At 39.9% G+C, this 22,118-nt stretch overlaps 1 protein-coding gene across 2 annotated transcripts in view; it reads right to left on the bottom strand.

The window, feature by feature from the left end:
• LOC126259360 (alpha-tubulin N-acetyltransferase-like) overlaps positions 1 to 4,583 on the bottom strand; it is a 113,032-nt gene extending 108,449 nt beyond the window's left edge. Inside the window, exons 1-2 of one of the 2 annotated variants that reach the window (XM_049956095.1) lie at positions 4,093 to 4,583; positions 3,596 to 3,745 (exon numbers count right to left, since the gene is read on the bottom strand). In XM_049956095.1, coding sequence (XP_049812052.1) covers positions 3,596 to 3,745; positions 4,093 to 4,196 — 254 coding nt within the window. In that variant the 5' untranslated portion in view covers positions 4,197 to 4,583. The remainder of the gene's footprint in view (positions 1 to 3,595; positions 3,746 to 4,092) is intronic. The other variant, XM_049956096.1, reaches the window with a different exon arrangement.
• Positions 4,584 to 22,118: the final 17,535 nt, after the last annotated feature.

Below are 22,118 nucleotides of genomic sequence, written 5' to 3'. Positions count from 1 at the left end.
GGGGAGAGGGGGGAGAGGGGGGAGAGGGGGGAGAGGGGGGAGAGGGGGGAGAGGGGGGAGAGGGGGGAGAGGGGGGAGAGGGGCGAGAGGGGGGAGAGGGGGGAGAGGGGGGAGAGGGGGGAGAGGGGGGAGAGGGGGGAGAGGGGGGAGAGGGGGGAGAGGGGGGAGAGGGGGGAGAGGGGGGAGAGGGGGGAGAGGGGGGACAGGGGGAGAGGGGGGAGAGGGGGGAGAGGGGGAGAGGGGGGAGAGGGGGAGAGGGGGGAGAGGGGGAGAGGGGGGAGAGGGGGGAGAGGGGGGAGAGGGGGGAGAGGGGGGAGAGGGGGGAGAGGGGGGAGAGGGGGGAGAGGGGAGAGGGGGGAGGGGGGGAGGGGGGGAGGGGGAGAGGGGGGAGGGGGGAGGGGGGAGGGGGAGAGGGGGGAGGGGGAGAGGGGGGAGGGGGAGGGGGGAGGGGGGAGGGGGGAGAGGGGGGAGGGGGAGGGGGGAGAGGTGGAGGGGGAAAACAACAACAAGTGTCCAAAATCATAAACCAAACCCAAGTGTGGTCAGCACCAAGAAGACCGTCCAATGGAATGGCAGACAGGAAAAAAACAATAATAGAAGGAGGGACTTGCAGCACTTATTTCCCTTTCTGTGCTGCAAGGGCTGGGGACCTCTGTGGGCCAAGCACATACTCACAAGAGAGTTGTGAGCCCTCTGCAAGATATACTGAATGTCATCTTTATCAAGCTAAATATTTTTTGGAACAATTAAACAAAAAACACCTAGCAGAGGTTGTTGTTTGTAGATTGCCAACACATTTCGGAGAGAAATTAAATGAAAGAAAGTGGACAAACATCATTAAGCTGTTCGATAACAACTCGCCTCTACTGAACAAGACTCAAAGAGAAGGAACTGAGGAGAGAACTATGGCCAAAATGGTGGTTTCAAATCTATAATAAATCTGGAGTACTGCTAAAGATAAATTACAAAAATCTTTACAAGAAGAAACATAAGACAGGGTGAAACACAATGTTACCACACAAGAGGAAATATAGCGGCGTCACACTCACATCCGTGCCAGGGGGTATGGAATAGTACGGCACTCCGGTGATATATTACTGTGAAAATGCCATCAACCAAGATGGAAACATCACAAGAAATGTGTAAATGGAAGAGAAACAGCTGCACCCTACTAACAACACAAAACCAGTTTTGTTCATTAAAATTAATAGGAAAGAAGACACTAGTGATAAGAGACTGAGGCAGTGAAACAGCTGTGTCATGGGAATGGTTCCAGAAAAAATAAGACACCTTTAGTTTGACCAGTATGACTGGAAAACAAGTTTAAAATTTTCAGAGCTACAAGGGGTACAGGAGTATCCACAAAGAAATAAGTTATCTCAAAATTTATGGCAGTTAAGTTACCTTTTAACCAGAGCTGGGTGGCTGTACCTACTTTCATGTTCCTATTCTGAGAGGAGTGACTAGTTAATGCAGAATGAGATGATCATGGATCTTCAGAACAGAAGTGTTCAAATGTGGATCTGGAAAGCTGAGTGCCATGTGTTTTCTTAGTGGGGGCAAAGTTTGTAACAGAAATCAAAAAATTATTGGGAGAGGAATTCCACTTTATGCAAGACACCTTTGCAGCTTTGTTTTCACCTAGACATGTTTCAGCACTTTTTATGCTACCTTAAGTGGGTTTGTTTATTTTACTTCTGCAAAACTGTTACATGTTCATCTTTAAAGAAACTTTTGGTACAAAATATTCACATATATAAAATGAGCAATTACTGCCAAAGATTGCTACATTGGTTTGCATACAGTACAGATTGGGGTATTCTATGTTGTTTATTTATGATATGTCTAAAGTTTCTAGGTTTATAGTATATTTGGAAATAAAATGGATTTATGCATTTGTTTACAAACCTCACTTGAAGCAATTGAATATTTATGCCAGTAGCTTTAGGTCTACTCCTGGGTGAAAAACATACAGAGGAGTCTTTATAAGGCAGAATTCCTTTCCAATTTGTAAGCACAGAAATAAGCAGAACTGCAAATTTCACAAGGTGATTATCAAAAAATTAATAAACTAAATAAGTAGAAAAAATCATAATATTTGGGCATCGTACTATGGCATGGACACTGAGCAAAACAAGGATGGTTATGGGAAAAGGAGATGCTGTATTGGAAAGGACTGAAATAGGAAAAGGGAGGAGGAGGGAGGGAAGTAGAAGTGGTGTGTGTATATATGAAAAATAAATTCATCTGCTAGTACTCTGTATACGGATGGGGTACCCCAGTTGGGATGTGCATTTGGCACATGTTGATACTGAAGGAAACATAGTGAAAACCACAATACCTGGATGTATTATGTGAGAAGAATGCTTAAGTACAGACTGATCTTGGCAAATGCAAGATGAATTCTATAATATTGAAAGTTTGTGAGACTTAGTGGTGATATATATGCACCACTGCCAATAACCTGGGGAGTGTTACCGTACATCAAAGTATTAGTGGTATGTTGTCTATGTATGTTAAGCCACTTAGGCCTACTTTAAACTGGATTAACCCACATACCATCTGTAAGGTTCTAAGAGGTGAATAGTTTCCACCAGTGAAAAACTTAAGAGAACATTTAAAGACAATGGTATTCAATTGTTTTGTCGGAATTTTGGAAGTTTGTGTTGACAAACATATTGACAGATTTAAATATCTTAATATCACTTCCTATAGAATTACATGTAAACAACTACTACATTAGGGAAGTTATGCCTAATGTACTGTTCAAGATTATTTTTTATTTGAAGGTTTCTGCAGAGTAATGAATGACTTAGCCCATGTATGCAGCGGGGCTTTGCTACAGCAAGTAGTTGTGGAACAAATATTCAATGGCAAAGCATGCATATAAAAAGAAGGGGTAGAATGATACTTGGACACTAGAAATAAAAGAGATGGGTTAAAAAAAAATTAAATTGGGAAAGCAAATGGGTTTTAATCTGAAGTCACACAATGAGTTCCAAAGTAAATTTAATGTATCCCATATTTTTGAGGTTTATTGTACTGTTACATGTATACCACAACTCTAAGCACAAATGATTAAGAATTCTGAAATGGGGTTATATACAGTAAATGATTCATATTCCAGCTCATAATGAAATAAGTTTACAAGAAAGGCCAAGATTAGAAAACATAAAGAACCAAACATAAAATTGTAGGAGAAATCAAGCAAAGCTATCAGTGGTGCATTGCAGATATTTAATAACATGTAGAAGCACACAGCTAAGGCAGCAGGTAGTACTGTTGAGTGACAAAATGGTATGAGATGATGTAAACATAAATAAAATACCCAATGGGAACCTCTTTTATTAGGTATGATAGGGCACCCTGATAAGGATTGATGGAAATAGCTAAGACTGATCTCAGTGATAAGTGGTTGATATGACAGAAGAAAGGAAGGGACCATGTGCGTTCAGTGGTGTGCCCATTATTCAAAACAGTGGTTTGTCTAGCATAGATTTGTGCACAGTTTTGATGATTTGCAGTTAACAGATGAAAAATCGAGCTACTACAGCACTAAATTAGTGACATGTATCAAATAAGTAACAGAACTTACTTATTTCCTTCAGGATCAACAAAAATATAAACTGTGTAATCAACATTCCTCATTTTCTCTCCACTTGTTACAGCTCTCTGTAGACCTTGAGCTTTTGCAGATGCCTTGCCCATTTCATCAAGTATTTCTGACACTTTATCAACACAATTCCTATAACAAATTCACATATGTAGTAATGCACTCTTAAATTGCTTCGTATCATTCATAGTAACACAAAATGCATTATTTAAAGTACAAAATGTATTTCATTAAGGCGCAACCTTACATACAATTCATTACACTAAAAGAAACCCAATTCGTTCAATTAAATTAAGCACACTACATGAAATCTCCAGGTACTGAACAACATAAATATGGGAAAACATGACACAAACGAGAAAAAATGATTATAATTTACAAGCTATTCATTCTCGCAACGTAAATAACACGTGTACAGCATGCCATAGTCGCATATATTAATACACTCAAAAACTTTTAACAAGATATTCAGTACTTACTGCGAACCGCGACGATCTCCGACAAATCCTTCGGGTAGCAGACTGCTCCTGATTTTCGTTATTTGATTTGGAAGTATCTCATTTACGCTGAAAGGGAACTCCATTCTTATTGCAAGACACTACCTGATTTGCATGCACCAAAGTTTCGTATCACAGCAACAACAACAACAAATGTCATAAGTCGTTTACTAGTCCAAGGAGTACCAACGGAATACAACTTGATAGTGTTGAGTGCTGTATTTAAAGAAATCTCTGACAGCAATACCCACGTGATGTCCGTGGTGGAAAACGTTTATGTAGAATGTGCGAATGTGTGATCTTATTCAGCAGAAATTATGTCATGAAAACTAAAATAATCATGCTACCTCACAGCCGTACGACGATTGCAGTGGCATGCAACATTACAACGGCTTTCTCATGAACCTGATTCCGTCGAAACTGAAAGTATATTCCGGCGCCAACATTGCAGAAAAGGAAAGCAGCGATTACGTAAGGGCGTACCTATGCGGAAGAGCAGACATTTCGCAACAGATGCCGCAAGATGTCTATATATAACCTTGCTGTATTCCTTTTAAAATTCGTTGAATAATGAAAAGCGAGGATACAAGATTACCATTATCATTAAGACTCACGGCACAGAAACGAGCAATAAAGGTTGCACCGGCATGTGATGAACTTCAACAAACATAAAACATAGCAAGCGGAAATAAGTGCTTGGGTGGATGAAATGAAATGCAATTTTTTTTTTATTTCTTGGCGAACACTCAGAAGAGGAAAAATATTTGACTACAATTCTTCCAGTAGAGATCAAATCAAAGAAGAAAACTAAACGCGATCAGTAAGCTACCGTATATATCAGTGTGCGATTTGCAGGGGGGGATGGGGGGGATTTCCCCCCCCTCTGCATCAGACCATCCCTTCCTCTGGTTTTAGTTTATGCATCCCAACCTAGGATGTTTATTTCCCACGCACTGGAGTAAAACTTTACATATAATTTAAATTTGTGGAGACGAACTCTGAAAGTTTTTAATACAGTCTTACTATTAATGCTATTAATGTGTTTGCTTATTAATTTTGAAAAAGTGTTATGTAGTAGTTAAGCATTTCAAAACATTTAGAACTAAATCATCATTCTCATGTTGTCATTGTTGCTTTCGTCTAAGGTGCGTCATCCGTTTACTTGCGAGGGAAGTCGTGTGTCAGTCATACTGCAGCAGTCGTACCGCAGAGTTGGGTGAGCTGGGGGCTGAAATTCCCCGCACGGGTCCTGACACATGGGGTGACCGGCCCGGTACCTGTGCGAAAATTTACCGTTAGGCCACCTTTTAGCAACGGTAGGCGCGGAGTAACGCGCCTGGGACGAAAGCACACATTACTAAATAACGCACCATCGTCTGCTTCTAGTTCCTAAGACACTACTTCGTGGACCTTCTTTAAATACTCTTCTCTTCTACCATCGTTTTCTTTTCCCTTGGTTTTCATTTCCGTTGTTAGCTGCATGTCCAAGTATCAAGTAGGCCGCCGCTGCGATACTTTACGATCCTTTATACTGCAAGACCGACACACGTGTGGCACAAATCCTGATGCTTTGGTATAAATTAACCTGCCGCACAATGTTGCAAGACGTCACACCAGCGTAAACGTGGCTTTAGAGCCAGGTCTGTATTGTATGGTGGATGTGATGTGTTGCACACGAAACTAAAACCAGCCATCAGATCCAAACGTCGTGGAAAACTGTGAAGAGGTGTCATCCTGCAACAAGATAACGCTCTCCCACATTCTGCCAAACGGACAACCGACGCAGTAAAGGAGTTGAGATTCGAGGTGCTGGCTCCAAGCGATTTTCACATGTTTGGACCCTTAACGGAGGCACTATAGGGAAGAAGATTTGAATGTGATGAAGACGTCATTGTTGCGGTGCAAAATTGGTTACAGATTCAACCGAAAAACGTATTTTTTGATGAAAGAAATAAAAAACTCGTAAAACATCGGGAAAACTGCATTGAAGTCCAGGGAGGCTACGTAGAAAAATAACGCACGTTTCAGTTTTCTATCATCAGAATAAGTACAGCTTTTCACAAATGTGCCTTTACTTTTTGAATTCCCGTCGTATACCTGTACGTAGATGATTTTGTAAATAAGCTTTACCTATAATGCACTTTTAAAGATATAACAAGGGATGGCTTTTCTGATAGTGCATACGCGTGAATAGTGAGTTTCGGCATTAACATCTATTTGTAAATAACTGTTTAACCATGGATAACGCCACGGTCCAAGCTAGTAACATATGTAATTATACCAACCCCCTAAGACATCCCCCCCCCCCCCACTGGTAAAAGCACAAATCTCACACTGGTATATATCATGGGTGAACCGTAACCGTTTTGAGAACGAAGCAGTATGATTGGATCTGCTCACATACGAATTCCTTTTTTACTCATAACAGGACTCTTTTGTTTTCGGGATACGGCAAAATTGTTGTTATCGCGCATGACTGCACTTGTTTCATTCCATATATCTAAAAAGGTACAGTCTCTAAACAGTTTCTTACTGTGATGAATTGACCGATATGGTTTTCATTTGCGGCAAGCTGCAACAGACTTTTACTGGTGCTTTCTGTTGGTCTATTAAGTATTTTCCTGCAGTACCATACTTCATGAGCACGCGAGGTGACGCAGTTGTTAGCACACTGGACCAGCGACCCTCGTCTTAACACTGTGCCATATCACTCGGACGTACAGCTGGAATTGAACCATCATTTTGATATGCAACACCACAGAACGTTTCTATTGTTTGCTGTTGAGCCAAAACAGCACACAGCTACAAATTCTCAGCACACTAGCACTGGAAGAGGCAACTTTGGAAAATGGCGTTTTCAGTTGCAAAGCAAAACCTTTGTGCCGCCTTGGAGGACCTCCGTCACTGATTGGGTAGGAGCAGTTGTGATTCCTTCCCCCCTAAATGGATCAGAGCTGCACTACACAGCATAGGCTGCTACCTAGGCCTGATTATGTATAGAGTGCACACAAGAGATTTTTTTAGATTATTCAGCTCTCCATCCTGCCCACATACCTGTAGGAGGTCCCAAAGTATTAGTTGTAAGATCTAAAGAAATGCCTCTAGAGGTGAGACCATTAATCGCCTGGTGATCAACTGTCAAAGCATTCTCAAGAGAATCCCAGATTTTGAAGCACTCCCAAAAAGCACTGGAGCTCACATGATATTAGGTACAAAAAATGGTTCAAATGGCTCTGAGCACTGTGGGGCTTAACATCTGAGGTCATCAGTCCCCTAGAACTTAGAACTACTTAAACCTAACTAACCTAAGGACATCACACACATCCATGCCCGAGGCAGGATTCGAACCTGCGACCATAGTTAGTTTCAATATGGCGGCAAGTGTACACGTAACTTTAAACCGCTCTGCAGTTTTTGAGGACTTAATTTCAATCAAGTGTATTATTTGTGACGAAACAGTGCTAAATGGAATTAGAATATGCGTGTTTAAACATAAATGGTGCCATTCACACTGCTATGCTCAAGAAGATTTACATATACAGTGTAAATGTGACATAGAGTGTAACGGCCGCGAGATCGCGAGTGAAAAGTGCTACGCGGGAATAGAAGACAGCGTGCATGACGAACTTCAAAAAGAACTTGACATTATAAAAAAATATATAAAAACAATGGAAAATTTGGTACTAACCATACGGGAACTGTCTGAATCGTCAAGGCAACAAGATCCCATTAATGCTAGCCATAAAATTCGTAGGTCTGCACAACCAAATGTACAAAGTGTAAACAGTACGACTGAAACTAGAAAAATGAACGAACTGATCACTCAAAAAGACACAAGTGAATTAAACGCAAGAAAAGAAAGTGTTAATAGTGCATCTACGGATAAAAATATGAACAAACTATCCACACAAAAATATACAACTGGATTAAACGGAGAAAAACACAAGGTAAATATTCGTAAAGAAAAAAAAGTAACAACCACGTTATGCATAAGCAAGGATACAAGCAACAGACATATATTTTTGCAGATAGTCATGGGAGAGGAGTTACGGAAATTATGAGAAGAAATCACCCAGACCTTAATGTAACAGGCATCATCAAACCAGGCGCGCCATTACGCGAAATTCTGAAAAACAGTGACAACATATTAACGACGGGTAACAGCTGCATCATAATAGGAGGCGCAAATGATGTTTACTGTAATGAAACTTTGCGTGCAATGAGAATCCTAAAGGAAACAATCAAAAGGATGCCTCGAGTGCATTTCTACATTGTTAGTATCCCCAGGAGACACGATCTGATGGAAAACTCGTGCGTAAACATCGAGATTGTTACAGCAAACACGCTATTTGAGAAAATATGTAGAGGTTTCCAGAATACGACTTTCGTAGAGATAAACAGTCTTCACAGAGAGCACTTCACAAGACATGGTCTCCACATGAACGTAAAAGGGAAAAAGATTATTAGTGCCGAAATACTTAAATTTATTAATGAGTCATCTGTAATGGAAGTGTCTCCAATGCCAATTCCGCCAAAACAAGAGTTGTCTGTAACAGTGGAACCATCATTATCTGCAGTAGAGCTACAACAAACACCAGTAGCATCAGCAAAGGCTCAGATATTCTCAGCAGCAGTGTCAGATAAACCAATAGCAGCAGAATCACCACAATCATCAGCAGAGCTGTCATAATCAGCAACAGCATCCAGAACAGCAGACCCCATAATACTACCTCAAGGCAATGAAAATGCATATGAGGAAAACATACAAAGGTCATTAGCCGCAGCAGCTAACAAAGAAGGGCAGTCACCAAGTCGGGGAGCACAGGAGCCACCAGCAACAGCAACCACACAGAAGAGGTACCTGAGGCCTGGGAGATCAACAGCAGAAGCAGCTTCCAATCAAGACAGATGCCTGAGAACTAGAAGACCTGCTACACTAAGTGAGGATTTTTTATGGTACCGAGTAAGCAGAAAGAGAACATGGAAAAAGATGTATGTAAAACTGTCCATCTCAAATACCAGTGTGACAATAGTGAGAGGAATATAAACACCGGACAAAGACACAATCCAGGTTTAATGACACAAACTGAAAAAAATCCTGCATAGTACCAGAAACAAAGAGAGCAAGTGAAGTGCTTAGTATATTACAGGAAGGGGAACTATTACATTTAAAGCCAACTGTTAGAATACTTCACCAAAATGTTCAATACATGAACAATAAAACAGAGGAACTAGAGGTAATATTACAGGAGTATAGGACAAAGATTCTAGTAGTTACAGAACATGGGCTAAAAGAAAATCACATAGGAATGTACAACTTGAAGAATTATGTGAAAGTAGCCAGTTTTTGCAGAACTTTCTATAAAGGTGGTGGGGTTTCCATTTTTTCTAACTATAAATCAACTAAAGCCATAAATATAACAAAATATGCTATAGAATTGAGCTTTGAAGCTACAGCACTGGAAACTAAAATTGCTGGGAATTTATGTTGTGTATTAGGTTTGTATCGATCACCAAATGGTATAATTAAAACCTTCTTTGAACAGCTGGAAGATATAATCCAACACCTCTCAAAAACATATGCTTATTTGATCATTATAGGAGATCTGAACATAGACACGAGTAAAAATACAGACAATACTAAGACCCTACTGGACTTATTGTGCATATAAAATCTAAAAATAAAAATAGATAAACCAACCAGAGTAACAAAGCATAGTGAAACTATTATAGATCATGTAATAACAAATATTCCTACATGCTATTGTGACACACAGGTAATAAACTCCACATTAGCAGATCATTTTGCAATCATGATAGACATAAATATAAAGACTAGTGATTCAGTGCAGAAGATGTGGGAGATGAGAAGACAGAACTACCCAAATAACATAAATCTGCTAAAAAAGATGTTAGAGGCAGAAAACTGGGAAACAATATATGCAGCTAAAGATGCAAACACCAAATGAAACGAGTTTTATTCTTTATTCAATTATTATTATGATGTTACATGTCCTGTTAGTAAAAGGCTTGTCAAACAGCAACAAAAAAAGAAAAGCTGGGTGACTGGAGAAGTAATCCATGCCAGAAATAATCTGAGAGTGTATTATGACCTCTCCAAACAAAAAAATACTGAGGCCTACAACACACTGTATAAAATAAAAAAGAAAGAGTACTGTAGTTTTATCAGAGAAACTAAAGCATCATTCATCAGGGTGTCTATAGATAAGGGAAAGAACTACTCAAAAGGTTTATGGTCGTTCATTAATGAAGAGAGAGGAAAAGTAACAAATCGGGCAGAGGACATCTGCCCACTGATGAGTGGGAAAAGCAACGCAAACCCTCTCGAAATAGCCAGTACTTTTAACAGATATTATATTACTGCAGCAGACGAATTAATAAGTCAAAATAAAACAAATGCAGTAAGTAAATTGTTAAACCCCCCACATACAAATCATACTATGGTTTTCATACCTACAACAGATGCAGAAGTGTCAAACATAATTAAAAAAATTAAGCATTCATCTGGCTTGGATGGTGTCACATCACATCTCATAAAGGAATGCAGGGAATGTATATTAAAACCATTGACACACATGCTGAATGCTGTGATAGAAGAAGGTATATTTCCAGATTCACTGAAAGTAAGTAAAGTGAAGCCAATATTTAAGAAAGGGAACAGGGATGAATTAGGAAATTACAGGCCAATATCATTGATCTCAACATTTGCTAAAATCTATGAAATGATAATAAAGAATAGAATTGTAAGTTTTATAACAAAGTACAGTATACTGCATTCATCACAACATGGTTTCAGAGAAGGGAAGTCAACAAAAACAGCATCAACAGATATAATTGAGCACATTCTTAATTTACTTGACAGGCAACAAAAGACTTGTGGGATTTTTATGGACCTATCTAAGGCATTCGATTGTGTGAACCACTCAAAATTAATGATGAAATTATATCAGTATGGAATTAGAGGAAAATGCTATGACATACTTAAATCATACATTACAAATAGGAAACAATGCACAGAAATCAGACATACTAGTGGGGGAAATATAACAAACTACAGATCAGAATTACAAACAGTTAAACACGGTGTGCCGCAAGGGTCTGTGCTTGGGCCAATACTATTTATACTCTACGTAAATGACTTCCCTAGCTATATAAATCAGAAACTTATAATGTATGCTGATGACACAATAATCATTTGCACAGCTGACACAAGGGAGGAGCTTGAGAAGGAAGCACTCCTGACTATTGAAAATGCAAATAAATATTTAACACAAAACAACCTGTTTATGAATCAGTCTAAAACAATGAATGTAGTATTTCAGACCAAGCATAGTGAAAATTAGAATATAAATGTTAATATAAATGGAAAGACTATTAAAGAAGTAACCAGCACAAATTTTCTAGGTACTATAATAGACAAACATTTGGCATGGGGGGAGCACATAGATGCACTGTGTAAAAAGATAAACAAACAGATCTTCATCATGCATAAAACAGCTAAGACTGTGGATTATAAAGTCCTCAGATCAATGTATTATGGACTTGTCTTCCCACATGTGTCTTATTCAGTTCATATATGGGGAAATGCACAAGCTGGCTACCTAAAAAGAATATTCACAATTCAGAAAAGGGCAGTGAGATGCATTGCAAAAATACCACCAAGACAGACCTGTAGGCAAGCTTTTGTACACTATAATATTATGACAGTATATTCACTGTACATATACCAAAGCATAATGGCGGTAAGGTCAAGTGATAAACACCTCCTAAATAAAGATGTACACAAACACGGTACAAGAGGAAATGAAAATTACTACATGATAAACAGAAATCTAAAACTGTCTATGACTGCCCCAGAAGAAGCAGGCAAAAGGTTTTTTAATAAACTCCTCAAAATCATTAAAAAAGAAACAGATCTAAAATGCTTTAAAAATCATTTGAAACTATATCTCACAGAGAAATGTATATACAGTTCAGTGAATACTAAGATGGTGTTGAAATATATCATTATTGAAATGTACATTTAAAATTTATCATTTCTGTATGTTGTTTGGATTTGTGTGTACATATAATGTGAAACATGTAAAACCTTTGTATGATTATGGACTATTTCTGTTTAATTATTTGTTTCATTTATATATAATGAAATCAAATTTGATGTTAATAGGCTATTGTATGACACACCCAATACTCTCAACTGGATTTTCAGCTGGAGTCCATGGGCAAAGAATAAATAAATAGCAGTCGCGTGGTTCCGGACTGAAGCGCTTAGAACTGCTCGGCCGCCGCGGCCGGCGATATTAGGTACAGAAAGATGACTAAAACTTGAAAAGGGCAACAGAAAGATTTTTGGTGTAAATCTAAGTGTACACCAAAAGGATAGGCAAATGCAGACAGTGGTGCAATGGTAGCTTACGGGCCTAAATTCCGGGGGGGCGTGGGGGGGGGGGGGGGTGTCGGGGGGGGCGGTCGGGGTGGGGGGCGTTGAGAAGCATATTGGAAAATGCCTTCCCTTTTAAGGTACACATACCTAGCATTCCTGATCAGCAGTACAACCACTACTACCACTAATAATAATAATAAATGATAATAACAATAATGATGAAATTCACTTTTATTAACTAATGAACTGGTAGATATGGAATTTGAGCACTTTACTTGTAAAGCAGGCTAACCCGATGATTCTTCTTCTTTCTGAATCTGTCAGTAATACTGTCATATGATGTGTCTCTGCTCTCCAGTATTCGCAGTACTGGTTCTTCAACTGAGGCACAAGGAAGAGTTGACAGGTGATCCTGGGCCATACTGTTATGAATTATGTTTTTACTCATTTAAGACAAGGAGAACTATTTAACTGAAACACTTGTTGCAGAAATGGTAGCAACTAGACAAAATAGTTTAAAAGCTCCTGGAAAAATTTGGTCTATTTCATTCTCAATCATTCGTTTCATAACATCTCCCAAACTGACAGAATGAAACGTTTCTTTATTCTCAAAAGAAAATACAGCCTCCAGTAGAACATATAACTGTGACTGATTGAAGAATGCACTATAATGAATCCAAACTGCCTGCAGGCAAATAGTGAGCATAATTGGCAAACTGAGTTGCATCACCTAATTTAAGGAAGATTAGTTTACCATAATGCGAAAATCTGTTTCTAACTGTGTTACAATATTATCCAGTACCTTGAACTGCACCTGTTTGTATTTTGACATCAGTGGATTGCCAGTGCATTCACCCCTCATTTCAATTCTATTGAAGGAAGATTCAGGCTGGATATTAGTTGAACATCTTATTGAATTTAAAAAGTCAGTCGATTTATCTTTATTTATTAAGTTTTTTTTGTGTAAGTTATGTGTTCTGAGACAGCATTGTTGCAAAACTCTGCATCATTAGGTTGCTTTCTGAAGAATGTTGAAAAGCAATTTAGTCTTCAAATAAATACTTTGAAAAACATAGAGAAGAAAAACAAAGTCTAAGTCTTGGGGGCAATTTTGGAAACTACAGACTTCTCTCGTAGCTATTGCGCTAGAGACTGGACTGTCAATTATTTCATTTAACATCTCAATTAGTCCTGGGTGGCTAACATGATTGGCAGATATTATTCCGGTGTTACAGTTCCATCTCACTTCACTGTTAGAAATAATGTGTTTATCAACTGTACTGTCGAGAATTGTACATTTTGAAGACCAGTGGAAGAAAAGAGGAATAATATGAAGCATGGGAAAAAAATCCTTACTGGTACCGGTATTATATGAGAACAGTTGTGCTGCAAAACGAAATTTGAATGATTTGTGCCAAACAGTGAGTAAAAAGAGCATTGGGTGGGGGGGGCAATTTCCTGGACTTCGGTTTGTGGGCCATTTAATTCTCCATATTCCCTGCACATGGGACAACTAATGTAAGAGAAACCTAGAGAGGTGGCACCACAGCTACTGACCTTCTGTGCCACAGAAGGGCATGGCAACATGGCTTAGGTCAGCCTGTACACCCTCTTCTGTCCCTTGTAGCGATGTCAGGTTTTCATGGCAGCTAATTGTTTGCAGGTGGCCTGGAATGGCTCTGGCCTGATCACCATATACTTCATGCCTCTGGCTGCATTAGATTAGAGTGCTTGATTATAGCACTTTGACTTGCTCTCTAGTGTTGGCCGTTACGTAATGGTAACAGATAGATCTCAACTTTTTGAGGATGTGAGGCAACTGTAGCAACAATTCTTATCAAAGTACAATGGGTAATTAAAACACGTAGAAAGTTATACATGTTTATATAGTCTCTGTAAAAAAACTTTAAAGAAATCTTGACTAATGTTCAATAAGTGTAACACAAAGCATAGCGCAGCACGTTTTGTATTATCGGGAAATGTGGGAGAGAATGTCACTGAAATGATACAGGATTTCAGCTGGACATCATTGATTTGATTTTAACAGGAGAGCTAAAACTGCTTAGGTCTAACCCGCCGCTGCCCGCACCGAAACTAGGTTTATTGTGCGGTATCGCTCCCTGTATATCTAGTAAAGCCAACCAGTGCCATTGAATAGTGCAAGGGAGTCCCTCTGCCAGTTTTTTTGTTAGACACAATTTATTCAGGTCTAGTTGTTCTGAAGATTCTGTATCTTTTACTCTCCAATGCCATGCATTCAAAGATTAGGTGTGATGCAGTTTCTTCACCCTCATCACAGATCCTACATTTAGGGTCCTCTTCCATTATACCCATTGTGTGTAGGTGTTTTTTGAAGTTTCCATGGCCGGTCATCAGTCCAGTCATGAATTTGATCTTTTTCCTGTTCAATCCCAGGATTACAGAGCTTCTTTTAAAACATGGCTTGGGCATCATTACCTTGCCATGCTTTTGTTTTTGAACCTTGGTCCAGTATCCTACACGCTGTTTCCTAAACCATTTCCGTAGTTCTAATTTGATCATAGCCTTGGTGATTGTCAAGACAGGTTCCGGTCCAATAAATAGAGTTGTTGCCCCCATCCTAGCCAATCTATCGGCTTGTTCATTGCCACAGATCCCTGAGTGGCTAGGGACCCACACTAGGTACACCCTATTGCTCCCCCTAGCTCCACCAGAGCCCTGTGGCAATCTGCAACAATCTTAGATCTTGTTGCAGGAACTGCCAATGATTTAAGGGCTGCCTGGCTGTCTGAATAGATGTAGATGCTACGATAATTGTAGCACCTACTCACATTCTCCTCCAGACATGCCCTGATTGCAGTAATTTTGGCTTGGAATACAGAGGCCAGTTTCCCTAGAGAGATGCTTCTCTCCAGAATTGGCTGAACCCCCGTACAACCCTGCCCCAATGCCTTGATCTGTTGTCGACCCATCGGTGAACCAAATGATGTCCCCCGTACGGTGTCGAACTGTTTTCTCCCACTGCTCCCTATTTCCAATTATTATGTTGTAAGTCACAGCTGCAAAATACCAACGTGAATTCTTTACAGACGAATGGAAAAACTAGTAGAAGCCGACCTCGGGGAAGATCAGTTTGGGTTCTGTAGAAATGTTGGAACATGTGAGGCAATACTGACCCTACAACTTATCTTAGACGCTAGATTAAGGAAGGGCAAACCTACATTTCTAGCATTTGTAGACTTAGAGAAAGCTTTTGACAATGTTGAGTGGAATACTCTCTTTCAAATTCTGAAGGTGGCAGGGGTAAAATACAGGGAGCGAAAGGCTATTTACAATTTGTACAGAAACCAGATGGCAGTTATAAGAGTCGAAGGACATGAAAGGGAAGCAGTGGTTGGGAAGGGAGTGAGACAGGGTAGTAGTCTCTCCCCGATGTTATTCAATCTGTATATTGAGCTAGCAGTGAAGGAAACAAAAGAAAAATTCAGAGTAGGCATTAAAATCCATGGAGAAGAAATAAAAGCTTTGAGGTTCGCTGATGACGTTATAATTCTGCCAGAGACAGCAAAGGAGTTGGAAGAGCAGTTGAACGGAATGGATAGTGTCTTGAAAGGAGGATATACGATGAACATCAACAAAAGCAAAACGAGGATAATGGAATGTAGTCGCATTAAGTCGAGTGATGCTGAGGGAATTAGATTAGAAAATGAGACACTTAAAGTAGTAAAGGAGTTTTGCTATTTGGGGAGCAAAATAAGTGATGATGGTAGAAGTAGAGAGCTTCCATTCCAGCGGTTGGTGTGCTGCTAATTCCGCCCGTTATGGCTAATCAAGCCAATCTCTGCACCTTACAAGGGAACCTCGCCATCACACCCCACTCAGATTTAGTTATAAGTTGGCATAGTGGATAGGCCTTGAAAAACTGAACACAGATCTATCGAGAAAACAGGAAGAAGTTGTGTGGAACTATGAAAAAAATAAGCAAAATATACAAACTGAGTAGTCCATGTGCACGATAAGCAGCATCAAGGATAGTGCGAGCTCAGGAGCGTCGTGGTCTCGCTGTTAGCGTGAGCAAGTGCGAAACAAAAGGTTCTTGGTTCAAGTCTTCCCTCGAGTGAAAAGTTTACTTCCTTTATTTTCGCATAGTTATGATCTGTCCGTTCGTTCATTGACGTCTCTGTTCACTGTAATAAGTTTAGTGTCTGTGTTTTGCGACCGCACCGCAAAACCGTGCGATTAGTAGACGGAAGGATGTGCCTCTCCAATGGGAACTGAAAACATCTGATCGCAAGGTCATAGGTCAACTGATTCCTCCACAGGAAAACACGTCTGATGTATTCTATACGAGACTGGTGACGGCATGTGCGTCACATGACAGGAATATGTTGTCGACCCACCTAACTTGTACACTTGGCGAATGGGTAAAAAGATTCTTCTACCTTGCCCGATTTAGGTTTTCTTGTGGATGTGATAATCAGTCCCAAAAAAGTGATGAAAACATAAGAGTTTGTCACATAAACTGCAACAAATGAATGCAACAGTTTCACAGTCGCACAGTTTTCCCTGTGCTCTGTCAAAACATATGTTTTTAACGTTTTCAAATTTTTCCGTGTGTAGACCGTCAAATCCTGCATATGTCCAAGCAAATCCGAACATGTCCTGGAATTTTGGAGAGCGAAGTTAATTATATGTGAGTGCCTGAACTTTGATAATTGTCTGAAAATAAAAATTAAAATTTTTCAGTCAAGGGAGGATTCGAACCAAGGACCTCTGGTTTCGCAGCTGCTCACGCTAACCAAGGGACCACAACGCTCCTGTGCCCCAAGTATCCTTGATGTTACTTATGTTGCACATGGACTACTCCGTTTGTATATTTTGCTTATTTCTTCATAGTTCCACATAACTTCTTCCTGTTTTCTCGTTTGATCTGTGTTCAATTTTTCAAGACCTATCCACTGTGCTAACTTATAACTAAATCTGAGGGGGGTGCGATGGGGAGGTTCCCTTGTTAGCAAGCTCTTTAGCAGCAACCCACTGTTCTACCTTCTTCCACCACACTACGTCCCCATAGGAAATCCTAGGTCTAACCACTGTGGTGTGTATCCAGTGCATACCCCTGGGGCTTAGGCCCCAGTTTTTGCCACAAGCCCTCCTAGTACTCACTAAAGTGCTTTTTGCCTTGGAGCAGATACTCTTAATGTGAGGGGTCCAAGTAAGCTTCTCATCCAAGGTTGCCCCTAGATATTTCACTGCCCCTTCACAGGTAGAGTTTCATCGAAGAGCTTTAGATTCCAACTGGCATGCTGAATATGTCTCTTCGTAAATGGCACCACAACAGTCTTCTTAGGATTAACTCTCAGATCCTGTTTAATGCACCATTTTTGCACAATGTCCAACCCTCCTTGTGCCATATTCCTGACTGTGTCGGTGAATTTGCCAAGTATTACTATAACAAGGTCACCTGTGTATCCTTGGCAGAAGCATTTTCTGGAATTTAGTTCCTCAATGAGTTCGTTCACCACTAGATTCCACAATAGAGGAGACAAAACTCCTCCTTGTGGGCAGCCTCTAGTGGTCTTAATTACCATCTTTTCATTCATCATGGTAGCCTCTACCTTCCTTCCACTAAGCATGGCTCTGGTCTACCTACATATAGTGGTCCCCAGATGGACATCATTAAAAGAAAGGTGTTTTTCGTTTGCGACGGAATATTCTCACGAAATTCCAATCACCAACTTTCTCCTCCGAACGCAAAAATATTTTGTTGACCCCAACCAACATAGGGAGAAACAATCACAATGATAAAATAAGGGAAATCAGAGCTCGTATGGAAGGATATAGGTGTTTGTTCTTTCCACGTGCTATATAAATCGGAACAATAGAAAATTGTGAAGGTGGCGCAATGAACCCTCTGCCAGGCATTTAAATGTGATTTGCAGACTATCCGTGTAGATGTAGACAGAGAGATGCTGAATGAAATGCATTTGGCTGGTACGAGGGCAATGCAAGAAATATTCAATGAATACCATGGCAGAAGATCTTAAATAACCCTAAGAAATTCTTGTTATACAAACCAACGCTAAACTTTACGTCCCACAAGGAACAACTGTGAATAATGTTGTGCAATGGCATATGTCTTTAAAAAGGGCAACAGCCCTGCCGCAGTGGCTACACCGGTTCCCGTGAGATCACCAAAGTTAAGGGCTGTCGGGCGTGGTCGGCACTTGGATGGGTGACCATCCAGGCCGCCACGCGCTGTTGCCATTTTTCAGGGTGCACTCAGCCTCGTGATGCCAACTGAGGAGCTACTCGACCGAATAGTAGCAGCTTCAGTCAAGAATACCATCATAATGACCGGGAGAGCGGTATGCTGACCCCACGCCCCTCCTATCCACATCCTCCATGGAGGATGACACGGCAGTCGGATGGTCCCTGTAGGCCACTCATGGCCTGAAGACGGAGTGCTACATAAAGACATATACTGAAATTGAGGGTAGCAAAGCAAAAGCAGAAATGTTGAGCTCCATTGTCGAATGTTTGTTCACAAAGGACAGTCCAGGCGTATTGCCCAATTTAATTGTCTCACCACTGACAAGATGAAAGGAAACAGATATTATTGTCAGTGGTGTTCAGAAACATTTGTAATCATTAAAACTGAACAAAGCTTCAGTGCTCAAAGGAATCCCTGTCAGATTCTATACATAAGTGGTGACTGACTTAGCTCCTCTTTCAAGTGTTATCTGTTACATATTAACAGATTCCTCAAATAAAAATTAACAAAGAAAACACAGGTCAAACACACCTCCAAGAAGGTTCCAGTCTGGTATGGTGTTGAAGTGGCATAAGTAAGATACGAAATGGTACGGTACGATGATAACTCTTTATTGCATGAATATTACATAGTAAGACAGACACGACTGTTCTACGCAAAAGTATAGAACACACTGTCTGAACACATAACTGAGTCAAAGATCTTCTGCTGTTACGTAAAGTCAATTTTACTTGCCATGTGGTCCCCCCCTTCCCCCCCCCCCACCCCCCCAATAGTGAGGGGCAGTGGGGCAAAGGTGATAAGTTGCTTGTGGCACAGATGGAGACTGTAATCCTGCAGATATGCAGGTGGGAGAAGTGCGTGACCATAACGGGACTGTTGTGGGGCATGCGGCAGCAGCAGCATTTTGATGATGTTATGTTGCAATATTTCCCATCGTTGCTGCCATTGTTGATAGTGACATTCAAGGGGTGGTAATGGTGAGAAAACCATCAAAGATAGCCGCAATGAGACAGCTGCCGTGTCAACGTCATTAAGCAGAACATAAGAGCAGCTGAAGTGGCGCCTAACAAATCTGTTCACAGTGTCACGTTCAGAGTGTCTGCCTTTGATGACAAACAAGTTGCCTATCAGTTTGATGCTAAGGTTGTGTGGCTGGAAATCATTTGTGTCTAGCTTTGCCATGAAGTCAGTGTTGGCAACATTATGAATTTCGACACACAATTGTGACAAAGCAAGCTGGGATACTTTTACTTCCCTTCTTGTTTTGCTATCTGCCTCCTTAAAATTCATTTTTTTTTAAATTTCTGACTAATTACCATTAACATATGTGAGTATAATGTGCATTTTCATAAAAGAGAAAGGTTGGCCCTCAGTTTTAAGGAATGTAACACCAGATATAATTTTGTGCTTAGTTTTATGTATGAAATTGATTTGGACTATTCCTAGCTAATGGCTCTATTCAAAAACATGTTAGCAAAGCTAGCCCTTAATTAATTCCAGAGTAATTACCAGTTTTGTCAAAAGTACTGTTTGCATAACTACATCTATTAATTTCATCATTCAAACAAATAATACAGCTTAACTCCAGTAGTAGAAGAAACTATTAAAACGACGGAATTTTTCTATATGTGCAGTTAATTGAATGAGCTAAGTTTCAGTGCTAATTTCAGTAAATTAAACATTGAACAATGTGTAGTTTCAACACCTATTATTGTGATGATTTATAAGTACCCAGTTTATGGGCTCAAGATAGTCAGTCCACAGCCAAGTTTCAAAGAAGGAACCCGTATTGGTTAGATCAACAACAATGCATCAACTTAACTGTGAAATAAATGTAACTGAAATAGGTCGTGTGTTGAAACAATGACAGGGTCTGTTTATTATGTACCATATTATACTACAAGAACTTTGAAATGTGTGGTTAGGTTTTTACTGCTCATAGATGTTCAACAGTAAACTATTGTAGCAGTATGTTGATGTTTGCCTGCAAACTATTAATGAGGCTTATCGAAAGTTAAACAATAGTGCACTGGCCATATAATTGTGTATTATTGGGGGGTTGTAAACAGTGAAAGTAAAGAACTGTGAAATGCAAATGTGCATGTGTCAGCTACATCATTTAAAATAGTCAATGTTGAACTTCCAACTCCCCCCCCCCCCCCCCTCACCAAAAAAAAAGCACACGAATGCCACAAAATGTCTACCTGTTGGTTGCATTGCATTATCATTGCATAATATCAAGTTTGGTACATATTTGCCATGATTCATGGTCATTGCAGGTTACCTATGTGGTCTAATACGGTGTAGGAGTGGTATAACTAAGATACAGTACAATAGTAACTCTTTATTACACATTAAGATACACACAACAGTTCTACTCAAAGTGCATTGTCTAAGTGAGCTGAGTGAAAGATCACCCACTGTAAAGTAAAGCCACATGTTAGTGAAGTTATGTGGCCTGGGGTTTCCCACAGGGCTAATAAAAGTGATCCTTAAAACTACTATCCTTTGTCGCCGACATCCATCTGTTGCTGAATCTTACAGTGTATTCCAAGCTCAAATGAGATAGCTTAAACAAGGTAACTTCCACCTTCTCAACCAGCATAGATTAAGAAAATATTGGTTATACAAAGCTCAGCTTGTGCTTTTCTTATACGACATTCTGAAAGTCATTGATCAAGGCAATCAGATGGATACTGTATTTCTTGTTTCTGGAAAGCATATGACTCAGTACCAAATCAATGCTTATAAAAAATGCACAAACATGAGGGGTATCAAATAAAACTTGTGATGGAATTGATATTTTGTTGGTAGGGTGGACACAGCATGTTATCTTGTATGGAAGGTCATTGAAAGATACAGAAATAACTTCTGACATGTCCAAGGGGAGCTTATTGGGACCTGCTGTATATTACTGATGTGTTGGGTAATATTCATAGAAGCCTTGGACTTTTGAAGACAAGGCCTTTATGTGTAATGAAGTACACCCGAAGAAAGCTGCACAAATATGCAGCCAGATCTTGATTAGAATAGTATCATAATTGGAAAATGCAATTAGTCTATATAAGACATTATGTACAAAACCCTAAAGTGACCTATCCTAGTACAGTAGTTGAAGTGTATGGGATTCATACCAAATAGGACTAACAGGTGATATTGAATTTATACAAAGAAGGCAACATGAATAGTAGCAGATTTGTTTGATTATCCATTTTGCCATATTTAGGGAGTGATGCTGTTCTGCAGCTGTATACTCAATCAATGAAAGCCTGCTGACATATTCTTTATTTAAGTCACTGGTTTTGGCCTTCACATCTTAGTAGAGCAACACATAAGTACTGATAAACC

Source organism: Schistocerca nitens, chromosome 5 (assembly GCF_023898315.1).
Source record: "Schistocerca nitens isolate TAMUIC-IGC-003100 chromosome 5, iqSchNite1.1, whole genome shotgun sequence".
NCBI lineage: Eukaryota > Metazoa > Arthropoda > Insecta > Orthoptera > Acrididae > Schistocerca > Schistocerca nitens.
The sequence above is the reverse complement of the archived record's forward strand: the minus strand, read 5'-3'. Positions and strand labels throughout refer to the sequence as shown.